The sequence below is a fragment of the Gigantopelta aegis genome, chromosome 9 (assembly GCF_016097555.1).
Source record: "Gigantopelta aegis isolate Gae_Host chromosome 9, Gae_host_genome, whole genome shotgun sequence".
NCBI classification, from domain to species: Eukaryota; Metazoa; Mollusca; class Gastropoda; order Neomphalida; family Peltospiridae; genus Gigantopelta; species Gigantopelta aegis.
The window spans coordinates 27,251,997-27,267,722 of NC_054707.1; the positions used below are offsets into that span (position 1 = coordinate 27,251,997).

The 15,726-nt window shown below is 39.5% G+C and overlaps 1 protein-coding gene across 1 annotated transcript in view; it reads right to left on the bottom strand.

Moving 5' to 3' along the window:
• LOC121381511 overlaps positions 1-15,726 on the bottom strand; it is a 72,963-nt gene that overhangs the window by 8,797 nt on the left and 48,440 nt on the right. Inside the window, exons 14-15 of the mRNA XM_041510834.1 lie at positions 11,840-11,973; positions 10,951-11,090 (exon numbers count right to left, since the gene is read on the bottom strand). Of these exons, the coding sequence (XP_041366768.1) occupies positions 10,951-11,090; positions 11,840-11,973 (274 nt within the window). The remainder of the gene's footprint in view (positions 1-10,950; positions 11,091-11,839; positions 11,974-15,726) is intronic.

A 15,726-nucleotide genomic window follows, 5' to 3' on the forward strand; every position in this document is an offset into this window, starting at 1 on the left:
AAATTGTATTATGCGAGCATAATACATTATTTTTATTCCTAATATATGATATTGACGACACTGAAATACACAAGGGTAATAATCTCTTTATCATTAGTCTTATTCAATTTACTGTACTAGCACAACAACAATGCTATACGACCCTGAGTTATAACCTCCACTGCAGAATTATCTCCCCTTGCCGGATGTATAACCTACACCCGCACATGGGTAGACCGTATGTCCTCGTTTTTTGATTCTGCAGTCCTCCATTGCAGTCAGTGTTCAAGTTCTGTAGTAATGTCTGACACGACTTCCTTGGGCTCCAACCGGTTGGTTGTGTGTGCCGAGGGGGGTTGTCTTAAACGACTGCCCCAGTTTGATCAGCATTTGTTATGTCGGGCATGTCGTTCTTGTTGTTTTGAATGCCAGTGTCATATCTGTGTAAATTGGTCCCTCTCCACGTGGGGGAAGGCTAAGAAGCTGTCAAAAGACACCGAGCGAAAGAGGATGATTAGACGTGAACAGGACGGGCGGAGCACAGTGGCAACCTCCGGGGTCGTGCTCCATACCGATTTGCCGGTGGTCGGCAAGTCGGTGTCCAGTTCAAAGAGCTCGCGGACAAGTGGTAGGCGCAAGGGCGCCTCCTCGTCTGTTCGCCATCTTCATGGTGATACCAGTAAACCCGAAGCGCTGCTTGGCGCAGAGGGGGCGCTGTTGCTCCCTGTTTCGGCTGAAGCAGGGAAGGTTTCTTCCAGGTCGGGCTCCGTTCGACCTGGGGATTTGCTTTTGCCTCCGTCGGTGGAGGCGGCGCCGGTTACGGTTGTAACGGGGGCATCAGTTGGAGGGAGTGCAGTCGTGGATGGAACGACTTGTGTCTCTCAGTTCCGACTCCCATCTTGCTATGGGGGCAGGGTTATCAGTCCTTCTGTGGAGGGGTCGATTAGCTCTAGAATGAAGTCCGCTTTGCGGCGCTGTTCGGCTCACCAGATTTCTGGTGCAGGGTTGGTCGTGGCGTCCGAGTGCGCCGTTTCGGCCAACGCGTCTTTCGGCGCTACTTCGGTGATTGAGCCACTTGGCGAAATCGCGAAGTCTTACAATGTTGTCTCAGTCACGGAGCCGGGTGGCGTTGTTTCAGGTGCGACGCCAGTGGGCGTCCCTTCTGTTGTTGGGGCACCTGTACAGCGTCATCAACTTTTAGATCATTCGCATGTGGCTACGTCAAGTGGGTTGCCTAATCCACACGTGATACGTTGGGTTCAGAATTCGGCGCAGGATTCGTACGTGTACGAATTTGCTGACGGTCCGGTTCAACCGACACCACCAGTCCCTTTGTCCGTTTCGGCAGGGATCAGGGAAACTGCAGCTTTCTTGGGTGCGCCTGTGTCTACACCGATGGTCAATTCGGACCTGTCAGATCGGGGTAGAGGTTCCAGGCGTTATCCCTCGACTGCGTGGGAGGAACCTTTCGTTCAGGGTCCGATGGTTTCGGGTCGCCCTCAGGGGCGGACTCGGGGGGACTATGTTTCTCTTTTTGAGAATTTCATGGCCTGGCTAGGGGAATCGCCTCCACCAGTCCCTCCAACGCCGGGGTTTCCAGCGAGACCGGGGTTGGACCAGTTTGCAGATTCGGCCGGTCCGCATCGTCCTGCCCATGCAGTTTCGTTTCCGTTACAGTCAGCGCATGGCGCGTCGTTTGAAAAAATGTCTTCTTCAGAAGACGATTTTCCCTCCGAATCAGTGTGTGGTTCGGGGGAAGGTTCGGTGCTTGACGAGATTCCCAATTTGGCCGATGGTACGCCAGACGGCGATTATTATTACCAGGCGGTTCTTTGTTTTGTACGGGAACAGGTCCGACTGGTGTGCGCGGATGCAATTCCGTCGGAGGAGGCTGTTCAGTCTTACAAGGGTGTTTCGTTTGGAAATCGGCCTTTAGCGACAGACGGTCCGTGGCAGGATTTCGGCTTGCCGTTAGCGCACGAGGCGCATGATTCTCTTGCGGAGATTGATGCTTTGATTGCGGGTAGCGATCGTATTTTGGGGGCGGTGGTAGAAGAGTTTCCGGCAGTGTTAGCTACCGGGAAACTGTTGTCTGCGGCGAAGGTTTTGTCCACGTCTTCGTATAAGACATTGGGAGCTTCCTTCCTTTCACATCCAGTGGTCGTTTCTGCTAGGGTGAAGGCAGACTGCCACCCATCTCCTAATGTCAGTGTGCCACTCCCGGATTTAGAGACTTTGAAGAGGTCATCTAAACTTCTTTTTCAAGTCAATAACCATTTAGGTACGTTCCTATTTGGGTTAGATAAAGCAGTCACGGGTCTTCCGCCGATGGCTAAGGGTTGTTTGTTGGCGACTTCTAAAGCCTCTCATCACGTCGCTCAGCTTGCTGGGCGTGTTTTTGCCAACAGTCTACTTCTGCGTTGGGATCACTACCTGGCGGGACTGAGAGCGACGGGTGTGGTTAAAACCTACTTTCGTAGTCGCTCAGTAAGGGAAACCTTACTTTTTGGGACCAATTTTAACTTGGTCATGGACCAAGAAGCGGCGAAATTCGTCCCTGCTGCTCCATCCCGAACTGCTCGTAAGCGCCAGGTGGCGTCTACTTTTAAGACTCCACCTGTTAAGAAATCAACTTTTCTTGACAGTTATCAGATCCCTGTGGTGTCTGATTCGGGCGAGCAGTCTGGTAATGCCCGTGGTTCATCGAAACAGGGACATTTTCGGGGGAAGCCGGCACATTTTCGTGGTTCCGCTCGGGGCAAGGCGCCCAGGGGTGGGAAGCGGCCGGGATGAGGGTGCGTGGACAATCGACATCTGCTTACGGAGATTCCGTTAGCAGATCTTCCTGTGGTGCGAACTGCCAGATCTGGACCCATGGGTTTTGTCGGTTGTCCGCAACGGATACAGAATTCCGTTTTCTTCACCCCCTCCACTGACATCCTCCCCCCGGTTACCTGCAGTACCGCCTGTCGACAAACGAGTACTGGTGGAGAAGATGGTTGTCGAGTTTCTCAACAAGAAAGCCATCCAGGAGGTGGATTTGGGCACTCCGGGATTTTATTCCCATCTGTTCTTCGCCCAGAAGAAGAATGGCGAGTGGCGACCAATTCTAAACCTGAAGCCGCTGAATTATTTCGTCGTTATTCCATCTATGAAGATGGAGACGGTTCAGTCTGTTAGCACTTTGCTTCAGGTGGGGGAATGGGCGGCGTCCATCGATTTGAAGGATGCTTACCTGCATGTACCAATCCATTGGGATTTTTGGAAGTACTTGCGGTTCCTCTACGACAGCAGAGCTTACGAGTTTCAAGTTCTGCCGTTCGGATTGGCCACAAGCCCTCACGTCTTTACTCGAGTAGTAAAGGCAGTGGTGGGGCATGTACATCTGTCGGGTATACGGATGCACAATTACCTGGACGATTGGTTAATTCCGGCGGCGTCACAGACGGCATGTCTCGTGGGCATGGAGTTCGTGATCGACATGATTCTCCGATTGGGGTTTATTCCCAATTGGGTCAAGTCGGAATTAGTGCCAACGCAGGTTTTCACTTATCTCCGGGTGGTTTTCAACCTTGTGGAGGCGTCCGTTCTTCCGACGGATTCGCGACTTCACAATTTCAGGACGTTGGCACAACGTCTTCTGGTGAAGCAAAGTGCGTCGGTGCGCACGCTCCATGTGTTGATAGGCCATCTCGAATTGCTGGCGGCGCTGAATGTGCGGTTCAGACGGTTCAAGAGACCGCTTCAATGGCATTTGTCCCGAGTGTGGGATGGTCTCAGCTGGGATTTGGTGATACCATAGGGGCCTTGGTTCATTCTTCCGATCCAAGAGTGTCTAGTGGACAAGTGTATGTCCCAGGCCGTTCCTTTACACCCACTTTCTCCAGAGTTGGTCCTGTTTACCGATGCTTCCCTCGAGGGGTTCGGTGCACACCTTTTGGATCAACATCTGTCAGGAGTGTGGACTCCTTCAGAGAGGAGTCGCCACATCAACCTGTTGGAGATGGAAGCAGTGCATCACGCTTGTCTCCATTTCAGGACTGTTATTCGACATTGTCGAATTTTGTTGAGGTCGGACAACATGTCGGTTGTTGCGTACCTCAATCAGTGGGAAGGCACCAAATCCCTGTCATTGAGTCTTGCGGCTTTGGAGATTCTGGAATGGTGCGATGATTGGGGAGTGGTGTTATCGGCCAAACACATTCCTTCGTCCGTGAACGTCTTGGCAGACGCTTTGAGTCGTCGTACCCCGGTTCAGACGGAGTGGATGTTGCACCAGACGGTGGCTTATCAAGTTCTTCAGTTGTGGGGGAGTCCTCAACTCGATATGTTTACCACTCGCCTGAACAGTCAGTTGCCAGTGTTTGTATCGCAGTACCAGACCCACTGGCACTGGAGTACGATGCGTTGAGCATGGACTGGACGGGACTGGATTTTTACGCCTTTCCCCCTACGGTTCTGATTGGCAAGGTTCTGGCAAAGATCAGACAGCAACCTTGTTGTGTCACGCTCGTAGCCCTGAGTTGGGCAGCTCAAGCCTGGTTTCCTCTGCTCCTGTCACTTTTAGTGCAGGAGCCAGTGCGGTTGCCGTTGATACCCGATCTGCTCAGTCAGAGACTGCGTCGGACAGAGTGGCATCCGAAGCCAGAGGTTTTCCGACTTCACGCATGGCGGTTGTCGGGGTTTCCCTCCGAAACCAAGGCTTTTCTAAACGGGTTGCTGAGCTCGTCTCCTCGTTGAAGCGCCAGCCTACGGAGAGGGTCTACCAGTGTCACTGGCGCGCTTGGGTTCATTGGGCGACTGAGAGGGACGTGGATCCCTTGTCGCCTACTGTTAATGATTTAGCTGAGTACTTTTTGGCTCTTGTCCAAGAAAGACAGCTGAAGGTTCAAACAGTGAGAAGTCACCGGTCGTCCATTTTCACTACTCTGAGGCAGTGTGGACGTCAAGATCTCTCAACGAATCTCATGTTGCATGACTTGCTTAAGTCGTTGCAAAACATGGTTGAGAAGCCTTCCATTTTGCCTAAATGGAATGTTTTTCTGGTTCTGCATGCACTCAAAGGCAAGCCCTACGAGCCTTTGAAATTCGCCAGTCTTCGTCCTTTGACGTGGAAAACTTTGTTTCTAGTCTCACTAGCGGCTTGCCGTCGTATTAGTGAGATTCATGCTTTTTTGCATGATTTGGTGGATTACAATACGGACGGGTCAGTTACATTACGTACTGATCCATGTTTTCGTGGCTAAGAATCAGGTGCCAGGGGAAGAGTTTCCTCCGGCCATCATTTAGTGTTTATCTCGTACGCTTTCTGCGGATAATTCTGATAAGACTTCTTTGTCCGGTGTGGGCTTTGAAATTCTATTTGGAACGTACTAGAAATCTCCGGCAAAACACTAAGAGACTGTTTATCTCTTTCACACGCCAACCAGGAGACATTACGAAGAATGCTTTGTCGAGATGGATTGCTGCAACCATCAAACTGGCATATGAGAAGGCGGGTAATCATGTTCTGCGGAATTTCTCCGTTCGACCTCATGAGATTTGGGCGATTTCTGCTTCCCTTAATTTCCATGATTCTTTGGACATTTTCAAGGTTACGAGTGCAGGATTTTAGAAAGGTCGACACACGTTTGACCGGTTTTATTTCCGTGATATGGCTGTTGGTCCGGCCGGAACTCGGCGGATTCAGTCAGTCATTGCAGGGCAGCAACTCATTTCGGTGCGCAGGGCCACGAGTAGGGGGCGACCCTTATTTCGTCCGGTCACTAGCGGCAGGGTTTCTGGGAGATAGTTCTCCACCTCCTGTTTGGAGAGTGGGGGGGTGGATGGTTGACTATCTGGGGCAGTCGAATGTCTTTTACCATTACTTGGTGTGCGGGTTTCCTCCCTTGTTAAATTGGTTTACTTTTAATTGGCGTTGTAGTTCTTCAATTTAAAAGTCACTTTGACATTTTATACCTCGTATGATGTGGGTTGCTTTTTCACTGTATCATTACTTGAGACGAACACTACTGGTTGAATGGGTAAGTCCTCCTTGTTTTCTTACCTCCTCCCTTTAATGTTAAATTCTCGTGCTTTAACGGTGTTATATCACGTCTGTTATAGCATTGTTGTTGTGCTAGTACGGTAAGTTGAATAAGACTATTAGAAAATTTGTTTCTAATTTTCATTATTATTCATACTTACCTAGTACTAGCACAACAACAACCGTTACCTCCCAACCGCCCCGAGGGAGGTCTTTTTTGATTCAATCATTCCGGACTTTGAATCGATAACGAGGATATACGATCTACCCATGCGCGGGTGTAGGTTATACATCCGGCAAGGGGAGATAATTCTGCAGTGGAGGTTATAACTCAGGGTCATATAGCATTGTTGTTGTGCTAGTACTAGGTAAGTATGAATAATAATGAAAATCAGAAACAAATTTTCTAAATAATCTCAAGCTTAATACAACATGTTTTTGTAAACTGTACATGCAACTTTAATTCCAGTCCGCCATTACTAGATATTCAAATGACGTAAGAATATGTGGTGCGGTGTATTTTTGAATGGAAATGACGTCATTTTGGATGTCCTTACATCAACACAAACTAGGGCTTAACCTTTTTTTCTTTCTTTTTTTCTGGACACTGGACAGCTTTCAGTGTCAAATTGCCATTGAAATGTTTTTATTCGATGACTATGGATGCATACGTCAATTATGGAGTGTCACTCAAGTACGTTTGCTTAAATGTCAATAAACCTAGTGCTGTGACCTCAATTAATTTACATCTCATTTGCAAATTATCAAATTCTTAAAGTATGTGATCTTAAAAATATCACATACTTTGATTGCACTGAAAATGTAAGATATTATATGATATATATATATATATATATATATATATATATATATATATATATATATTACAGTACCCATAATTTTCAACAAAAATTGAGAATTACTTCCTTCATAACTAAACAAGACTTTGGTGGTCACTTGATTTGTCTACTTTTCAGTGAAACTTTGCATTCCTATGCCACACAGGTTTACTTGTTGAAGATGACACGAAAAATACTATAAACCACTTAAATCAAAGTATTCACACATGTATTTTGTTAAATTTTATGCAGCTAACTTTAATTATAAGAACTAACTACAAGTATTCTGCAAGTATGAATATTATGTGTGTATGTATGTGTGTATGTATGTGTGTATGTATGTATACACACACACACACACACACACACATATTATGTGTGTATGTATGTATGTATATAAAGTATGTATATATATATATATAGATATATATATATATATATATACACACACATACACACATATATATATATACACACACACACACACACACACATATATATATATATTATGTGTGTATGTATGTATGTATGTATGTATGTATGTATGTATAAAGTATGGATTACTCGATATAAGCACAAATACATAACATATAGGCCTACTGTTGATTAGTTAACCCAACACAAGTTATTTAAAAAGCTAGTTATTATTATTTAATTTTTTGCTTGTACTGAAAGTGAAAATATAAATCTGCAAAGATTAATTTAAAGAAAAAAGAGAAAAGAGAAGTGCAAAGTAGTTTGCGTACATTGTAGTTCAGGAACTGCTGACGATTTCGTCCCAATAAAAACTTACAGAAATTAGCAATGATGAATCGTTTTAAATTAATATGACGGAAATTGGGCGCCATTTTATAATTCTTGAAGTTGACACATCTTTACTTTCAATTTTGACAACTGGGACGAAACATACTTAAAATGTTTATTCTCACGGCGGATTAATCATTGAGGTCAGTCCCTATTTTGGGATGTTACAATTTTTACGGTCCTGGCAAGAAATTCGCGAATTCTGTTAGGTTTTGAACGGCACCTATTGCCCATGCAAACATGTCCAGTTTAAGAGAATCAAATGCTGTAATTGGTCAAAATACTTTAAGGGTCATTGGGATTACCAGCAATGTGCGGAAACGTTTAGACATGTACCATTAAAAAAAACCCAAAATGAACTGCAGTTTGCAAATTGGGAAATGGTGCACCAAACCATGGGCCTAAAACTGCGGTTTTCGGTAATATCAAATAATCGTCCCATCCCTACTTAATAATACCACGAACACTTTTTTCTTGTTACATAGGAACTCAAGGCACAATTTTTCCATCCCCAAATATATTTTAATTTGACCTTGTGTTTATTTGCCTTGAGGCTGGCTCCATTTTGTACATATAAAAGATAATATCAAACATAATCTGTGAACTGCATTTTTATGTAGAATATCAACCTAGATGCATAATCATCAAATGTGTTTGGCAATAGCTGCAAGTGGATTTTTGCAAATGTCACCTATTGGGATCTTTGTAAGATCAACTCGTCACATACCACATAGTATCCCCATGTTTTACAGGTGTTCAGTTACAACGTTAAGAGAGAACGTATACAAATCTAGTAAGCTAGTGTGTGGAAGAGACATTGCTGTTGTACAAGCGTATCCACATGATATAATGATATTTCATGAATGTTTCTGAAATCAGCACATAAAACTAATTGCAACAACTCAAACTATGGTTTGTTTTTCTTCAAAAATCATTTCAGCAGGATCCTTTTTGACAATGTTTACGTTAAGTATGTAAGTTTTATGATGCAGTTTATACAGTTTATCATGGGAAGTCACAGGAACCTGTTAAGAATTACGATACTGCATGGCTGTAGGAATATCCATATTGTTCATGTCCCCAGTATTCCTTCTGAAACTGATAGGGGTCAATATAAAAAATGATAACATTTTGGGTCCTGGCTCTAAATTATATTATAAAATGTATATATTTCTCAATTTTTTTCACAGAATATTACTTTGAAATCAATACATGAAACCACACATATTTGTAATATATTTCGGACATTAGTTAAAACAAAATCAGTATTTTATTTCAGAAATTATGCCAAAATCTCATGTCCCTTGCAAGGGGTGAAGTTATATGATAATATTTACGTTGTGGCCATTTAGCGTTAACATAACTTTACATACCGAGTACATGAAGTTTACATTGATTTTGTTTTTTAATTGTTAGGGTCCCCTAATGATATCTAAATACTTTTTGAAGATATATATCTTTCATATATGATTCACTTGAAAAGGCAATGGATTAAATGTTGTTATTCAGGTAAAAGTTTCATGGTTTTGAACCTAACATTACCCTTAAATGTCACAAGGGCCACCAAATATGTTTTAATATCCTTAACCTTCTGAGTACTGCAGGCGAGATATCTCGCCCGACGTCACGTCAGTCGATATACTGCACACTGTATACAGTGCATTCCCAATTCATATTTCCCGCCTTTTTGCACATGACACTCACCGGAAACGGAAATATAATTAAAGAAAAAAGATTTTTTTTCAAAATGGTGGCTTTTGTTTTGATTTTTTCAATTGAAAATACCTTAAAACTTTGAGTTCAAAAAGTGGTTTTCGGCAAATATTTTCGCTTGACAACAATGGCGGCACGTCGCGGTCACTTTCAGGGATCTATAGCTGATTGTGACTGCTAATTTGATAATAAATTTGATGGTTTTACCAACAACGAAAATTACCAAATATTGCAATATGAATCGTAGTTCGGGTTTAAAAAAAAATCTGGTCAGAAAACCACTGTTATCGGGAATAATGGACATAAATACTGGACAGCTGGCCACAAATGCCCGTAAGTAAACGCAACTTTTTCGATTTTTTGCCTAATTTTAAACACCATTAGCCGATCTAAAATAATAAAAATTACAAAAAAAAGACACGAAAATAATACTTACCGATTCATATATGAACTTTATTTCATGTATTTATAAAACATTTAAGTGAATATATGTGAGTAAAAATTATAAACTTGTACCCACTCAACGTGGTTTTTGTTAAAAATTAATTCAGTAGTCTAAAGGTTAATGTATCGTAATGTATACATTTGTATGGCATACGTAACAATAAAATGGCTCAAAATACTATTTTGGGCTATTTGTACGTATCATAACATTAAGAAATATTCACAGTGGTTATTCTGTAAAATGGCTGCCATGGCCACCACAGGTCATATTGAGAATGCCTCTAATCTTTAAAATATTCTCTATGTCTAGTATGTGTGTGCAAAGTCTCTTGCTTTTATCAAAAAGTGAACGATTTGGTCATTTTTGTGCACATATCCTCTGGACTAAATTAACAAATTTCCATACTGAATCATGCTTAGAGTAGTCTCCCTTGGATTACAAACAAATAGAAAACAAAATGGAAACACAAAGATTTATTAATGTTTGTAAACATTTCACAAAGTCTTCTGAAGTACTGGACTGTCGGATAGCACAGTTTCAGTTAAAATAGTTTTGCATTTTAACCTTTTGACTACTGCAGGCGAGATTTCTCGCCAAACGTCATGCAACAGAAAATGGATTAATTCAGAGTATGGCAGCTTTAGTTTTTCAATGGAAAATACCTGGGAATCTTAAGTTGAGAAAGTGGTTTTCAGAAAGTATTTTCACTTGACAAGTGGCAGAACGTTGTGGTCATTTTCAGGAATCGATAGCTGATTTTGATAGATAATTTGACCGTTTTACCAACAACGAAAATTATGAAATATTAGGATATGAATCATAATTTATTTCCAAACACACACACACACACCCTAAAGTCAGAAAAACAGTCATTGGGAATAATGGACCTAATTTTAATCAACATTAACCGATCTAAAATATAGTATTTTTAATACACTGGTTTAGATTACGACTGTCCTGATCCAGAAGCTGAATATCCGTTCTAATGAATATATTTACAAAGTGGCCGTTTTGTTTTATCTTAGGACTGTCCTTAGGGTGAGGTTACCGGATAATCGGACACTGGATTATTGAGGTTTGATTGTTATGCTAAGACACAAGTTGTGGGACCCCCCACACCCCAAACAACATTTTTGAATGCTTACAACACCAGACTGCCTTTCTTCACTGGAGGTCAAGTAAGGATCAGGAACCAGTTGATTGGTTAACTTATGTGACTCTTCAGTCTTTATTTCCATCACTGGAACTCTCTGCCATTCATGTTTAAACTCATCAGCTTTTCCTTCTGAAGTTAAAAAATAATCCAATGTAAGTATCAAGTAAATGATAGATGGGAATTTAGGATATCCTTGCTTTTTAGGGCAATCCTTCAAATTTAGGGCCTTTTCAAGCATATGTGCGAACCTTGTAACAATGTAAACAAAATTTGATAAAAACTTTTAATCTTCAATCTTACCATAGAAACTAAAAGTATTACACAAATCTAAAAAATGTTTTGTTTTTGTTTTTATTACAACTAGTTCGTTCAATAATTAGTCTTACTTTTCATAAACCCTGTAAAGTCTAAAGGTTTGACAACTGGATCAAGACGGTCAAATAGAAAAATATTTATTTTATAAAACCTGTTCACATAAGAATTTGACTTTTATAAACATCATACTTGATATGGATCCATTTTAAACAAGGTCAATTTCAGTCACTTGTCTCACCATATTTTGGCATATCTTATCGCAATTTTACTTCATATCCATTATTTCATAAATGGTACAATTTTTAAATTACAATATTTGTTTTATAAAAAACAGTGATATGCGTTTAAGTAATCCTCAATCATAACATTTTCATGAGCAATTTATCAATGAAAGTTTTTTTTAAATATTTTGAAAATGGAATTGTCATGGACCCAGTTTATTATTATGGTAGAGAGATCTTGATCTGTTGAAACAAAACCTTGAAAAAAATAAAATGATAAAATAAAAAATAAATTAAAAAATGTAAAAAATTATTTTATTAAAACTAGTTAAGTGGCCTTACTTTTCACAAATCCTGTGAAGTCTAAAGGTTTGACATCTAGATCAAGAAGGTCTGGACTGAGAGCAGAGTTGGAATCTGTATTAATTTCCAGTGCAGCTAGTGCAGACTCTGTATCTTGATGACAAAAGAAATCTCTTTAAAAAGAAAAGAAAAAAGTTGCAATGACACAAACTGAACAATCAGATTGAGAGAGCAAAGAGGCATGGATCACGCCTTCCTGCACATGAAAAATGCACATCTTTTTAAATAAAATATGTATGTGAGATAAATACTACCTTGGGTACTGAAGATGCATCTTGAATGAAATGATAAATTGTATGTCAAATGTCCCTGACACCCAAAAATACTCCAAATAGATATTTCATATTGTTTTTATACTGCAATTTTGAGTATGATTTATTTGTAACAAATACAGTATATGAACACTGGATCATCATTTTTATATCAACACTGGGTCAACAATTTTTGCAAAATCAACTCATCAAAATCACAATGGCAATGTGAAACTGTTATGACAGCTAGTCGTCATGTGATCAGTATGATTTATTCAAACATTAGTAAGGTCTCACTACACAGATCACTTTCGGATGAGAGTTTATTCATCACGGTCCACTATAGTTCCTAATTGTGACGCAAGTTATGGTTCACATATTCTAGGAAATGGGGAAGAATTAAAACAATATGTATGTGTAATGGTAAGCCTTCTGGCTGTATTTTGCCCATGCTATTTTGTAATATTGTGCATTGACCTTTTGGGACATGAGTGTATAGTGTATGTTCGCAATGGTGTATGTTGTTAGTGCCAAAGAGAACCCGTTCTATTGGCAATCTTCATTTGAAGGTGGGCAATTTAACATGGGTTTCAATGGCAGATGACATTTGTGTAGCGAGACCATAATGTAAAACATGAAATTACTGTTTATTGTCAAAAATATAAGTTTAGCAAGCCAAAATGAGAATGTACTAGTGTAGCATCCTCATAAAAGGTAATTTCATCGATGTGGATTTTAGCCAAGCTTATGGGGGCCCTCTTTGGGTAAATATTGCAAACGTCAATTTTATTTATTTTTATTATTTTATTTATTTATTTGTTTTTATATTTGGGGGAGTGGTCAAAATGTATATGTTAGTGTTCTTACATGTAATACATAAATTGATCTGAGTGTCTAACATCGAGTTTCTCATTGTAAAAGGTCAAAATTGAAGGTCAATATCCAAATTCACCCTAATTTCTGTGATTTTGTGCATGATTTTTTTGAATGTACAGTCATAGTGACAAACAGTTTTGATGGTATTGTGAATATATAACAGTATTCTACTATAAAAGTAGAATTTGTATCTGCCATTAATAATGTGTAGATCTTCATGCTGAAATATACAGAAAAACACAGGATTTCAACACTTCACTATGAAATACTTGTTCCACATAGCAACTGTTGATGAAAGCTAATATTTTTAATGAACTAACTAGATAATTAGCTTCTTTGTATGTTCCTTATATCAGAACTACTAAAAAGGTCATACATTACAATGTAGTGACTGTTTGATAGCCATCTATTGTGTAGATGACTAAGGAGTAACAATGTGATATGAAGTTTTATTGTATGGTATGGTGCATCTATCTTTTGGTGTATTGTTTAGAGTTCATTAGTTACACTGGTCTAGTAAAGCTTTTCATGGTGTAAATGACCCAAATTATTAAATTGACTTTAAACCAAGTTTGACAAAATCTGTTAATAAACTTTAAGGTCTCACTACACAGATCACTTCCGGGTGAGACTTCATTCATCACGGTCCACTATAGTTCCTAATTCAGGCATCATAATAAATATTGTGTTTGGTAACCCATTTACAGGTTACCACAAAATATAGCCTGGTAACCTATAGGTTACCACAAAGACATGAAAGTTAGAACTGAATTCCTGTTACTACTACTACTTTTAACGCTAAAACGCGGACATTCTGAAATTGTATCCGTGCGTGCGAACATTGATACGAGAAAATGAACCGCGGAAGTAAATTCATCTAGTGGACGCTGCTTAAAAGCGGAATAACTATAATTGCTTGCAATTGCACAAGTGCGCGTGAACATCGATGCAATTCCTTATGAGAAAATGAAACGCAGAAGTCCGGAATGCATTGCCTGGTTTACGTTCAGAAACGAAACTACCGTTTGCCAATCCATTTCATTTATTTTCAATGAATAAATAGTTTTAAAAAAAGAAAAAAAGAAGCCTTCTGGCTGTATTTTGCCCATACTATTTTGTAATATTGTGCATTGACCTTTTGGGACATGAGCGTATAGTGTAAGAGACAGCCGGAGTTAATCAGTCAATGAACCACCTGTTCGGACCAGTATTACAGCCAGATGCAGTCATATAGCAAAAAACTAAGACGGAAATGTTCTCAATTTTGGAGTGAAAATAAATGCTTATATAATGTATATTCGCAATGGTGTATGTTGTTAGTGCCAACGAGAACCTGTTCTATTGGCAATCTTCATTTGAAGTTGGGCAATTTAACATGGGTTTAAATGGCAGATGACATCTGTGTAGTGAGACCTAAGTAACCTATATAATGCAATCAAGTAAAAGATGTCAGTAGAATCATATTTGCAATGTCGTATTTGTTATCACATTGTCATACTTCCTATGTCATGTAACGTTACATAATGTCACAAAACTTACTCATGAAATTCAGAATAACTGTAATTTTTCTCAATCTTTTCTTCCTTAGGATAAAACCTATATTTATATTTTAAAAAAACAAAAATATTTAAATCAAATTTTGTGTGTGTAAAAAAAACACCTAACATCTTGTACATGTACATGGATTATAAATGCATTCTCTCAAAGTTTTAAGTATCATATCTGTCTATTTTTACAAGTATTTGTGATAAGTAACTATAAATTAATTGATCCCATGCATATTTGGCCACTCATCATTAACAGTGGTTTCCTCAACAGTCCTTGGAAATAAATATAAAATACTAATCAAATCTTCATGTATTTCATAAAAATAACAGCCACTTCTTTGACAATATGAAGATGCAATTCAGTTTCAAATTGTGACATCAAGTATTGTCAATCATCCTTACTGGATTTTGCAATAATATACTGAACAGCATTGAAAATTGTTTCTTTTGATATAAATTTTCAATCCAAAAATTGCAACACTGAACAAAATTATATACTCAACATCTTAGTGTTAATTTTAAACAGTTTATTCTATTGAAAAAATAAAAATACATGTGCGATTTGTGACTTCACATGCTTGTCTTGATAGAATGAATCCATGTCTTAAAAAGCCAACAATATATTTGGTCATTATGTAATTTTGAGTGTTTCATTGAGGCAAAGTGTATATTTTCAATGCTGTTATCAGTACACAGTTACAGTACACGAACCAACCGAAGTGGCAATATCGGCAATCGGCTCGGCGGTTTCGGAAGAAAAAAAATGTTTCCAAACATTGGCCGATCAGTGGATCGGCAATTTTGTAAAACTTTTATTTTAACAAGAAATACGTTTGCACTTCATCCAACGCGTAGAACTGTTCATTATTATTTATATTGACTATGTTTCCATGCACATTGTTATTAACAGCTTCAAGTCAAACAAGTGAAACACCAATTTTTTTAAATAAATGAATTGTGAAACTGACTCACGTGCAAATTGCGTCAGCTGTGGAAGAATTCATTATATATGATGGGGATCAGTTTGATCAGTTTGACGTTTCGATGTGCTGTCGATTTTGAGGGATGGATGTTTAAAACCAAATTGGCTATCAGACTTTTTTCTTTTGTTTTATTTCTTTTTTTTAAACCGAAAAACACAAACAAAACAAAAACAAAAAAACAAAAGTGTTGACATATTTTTTGAAGCAGA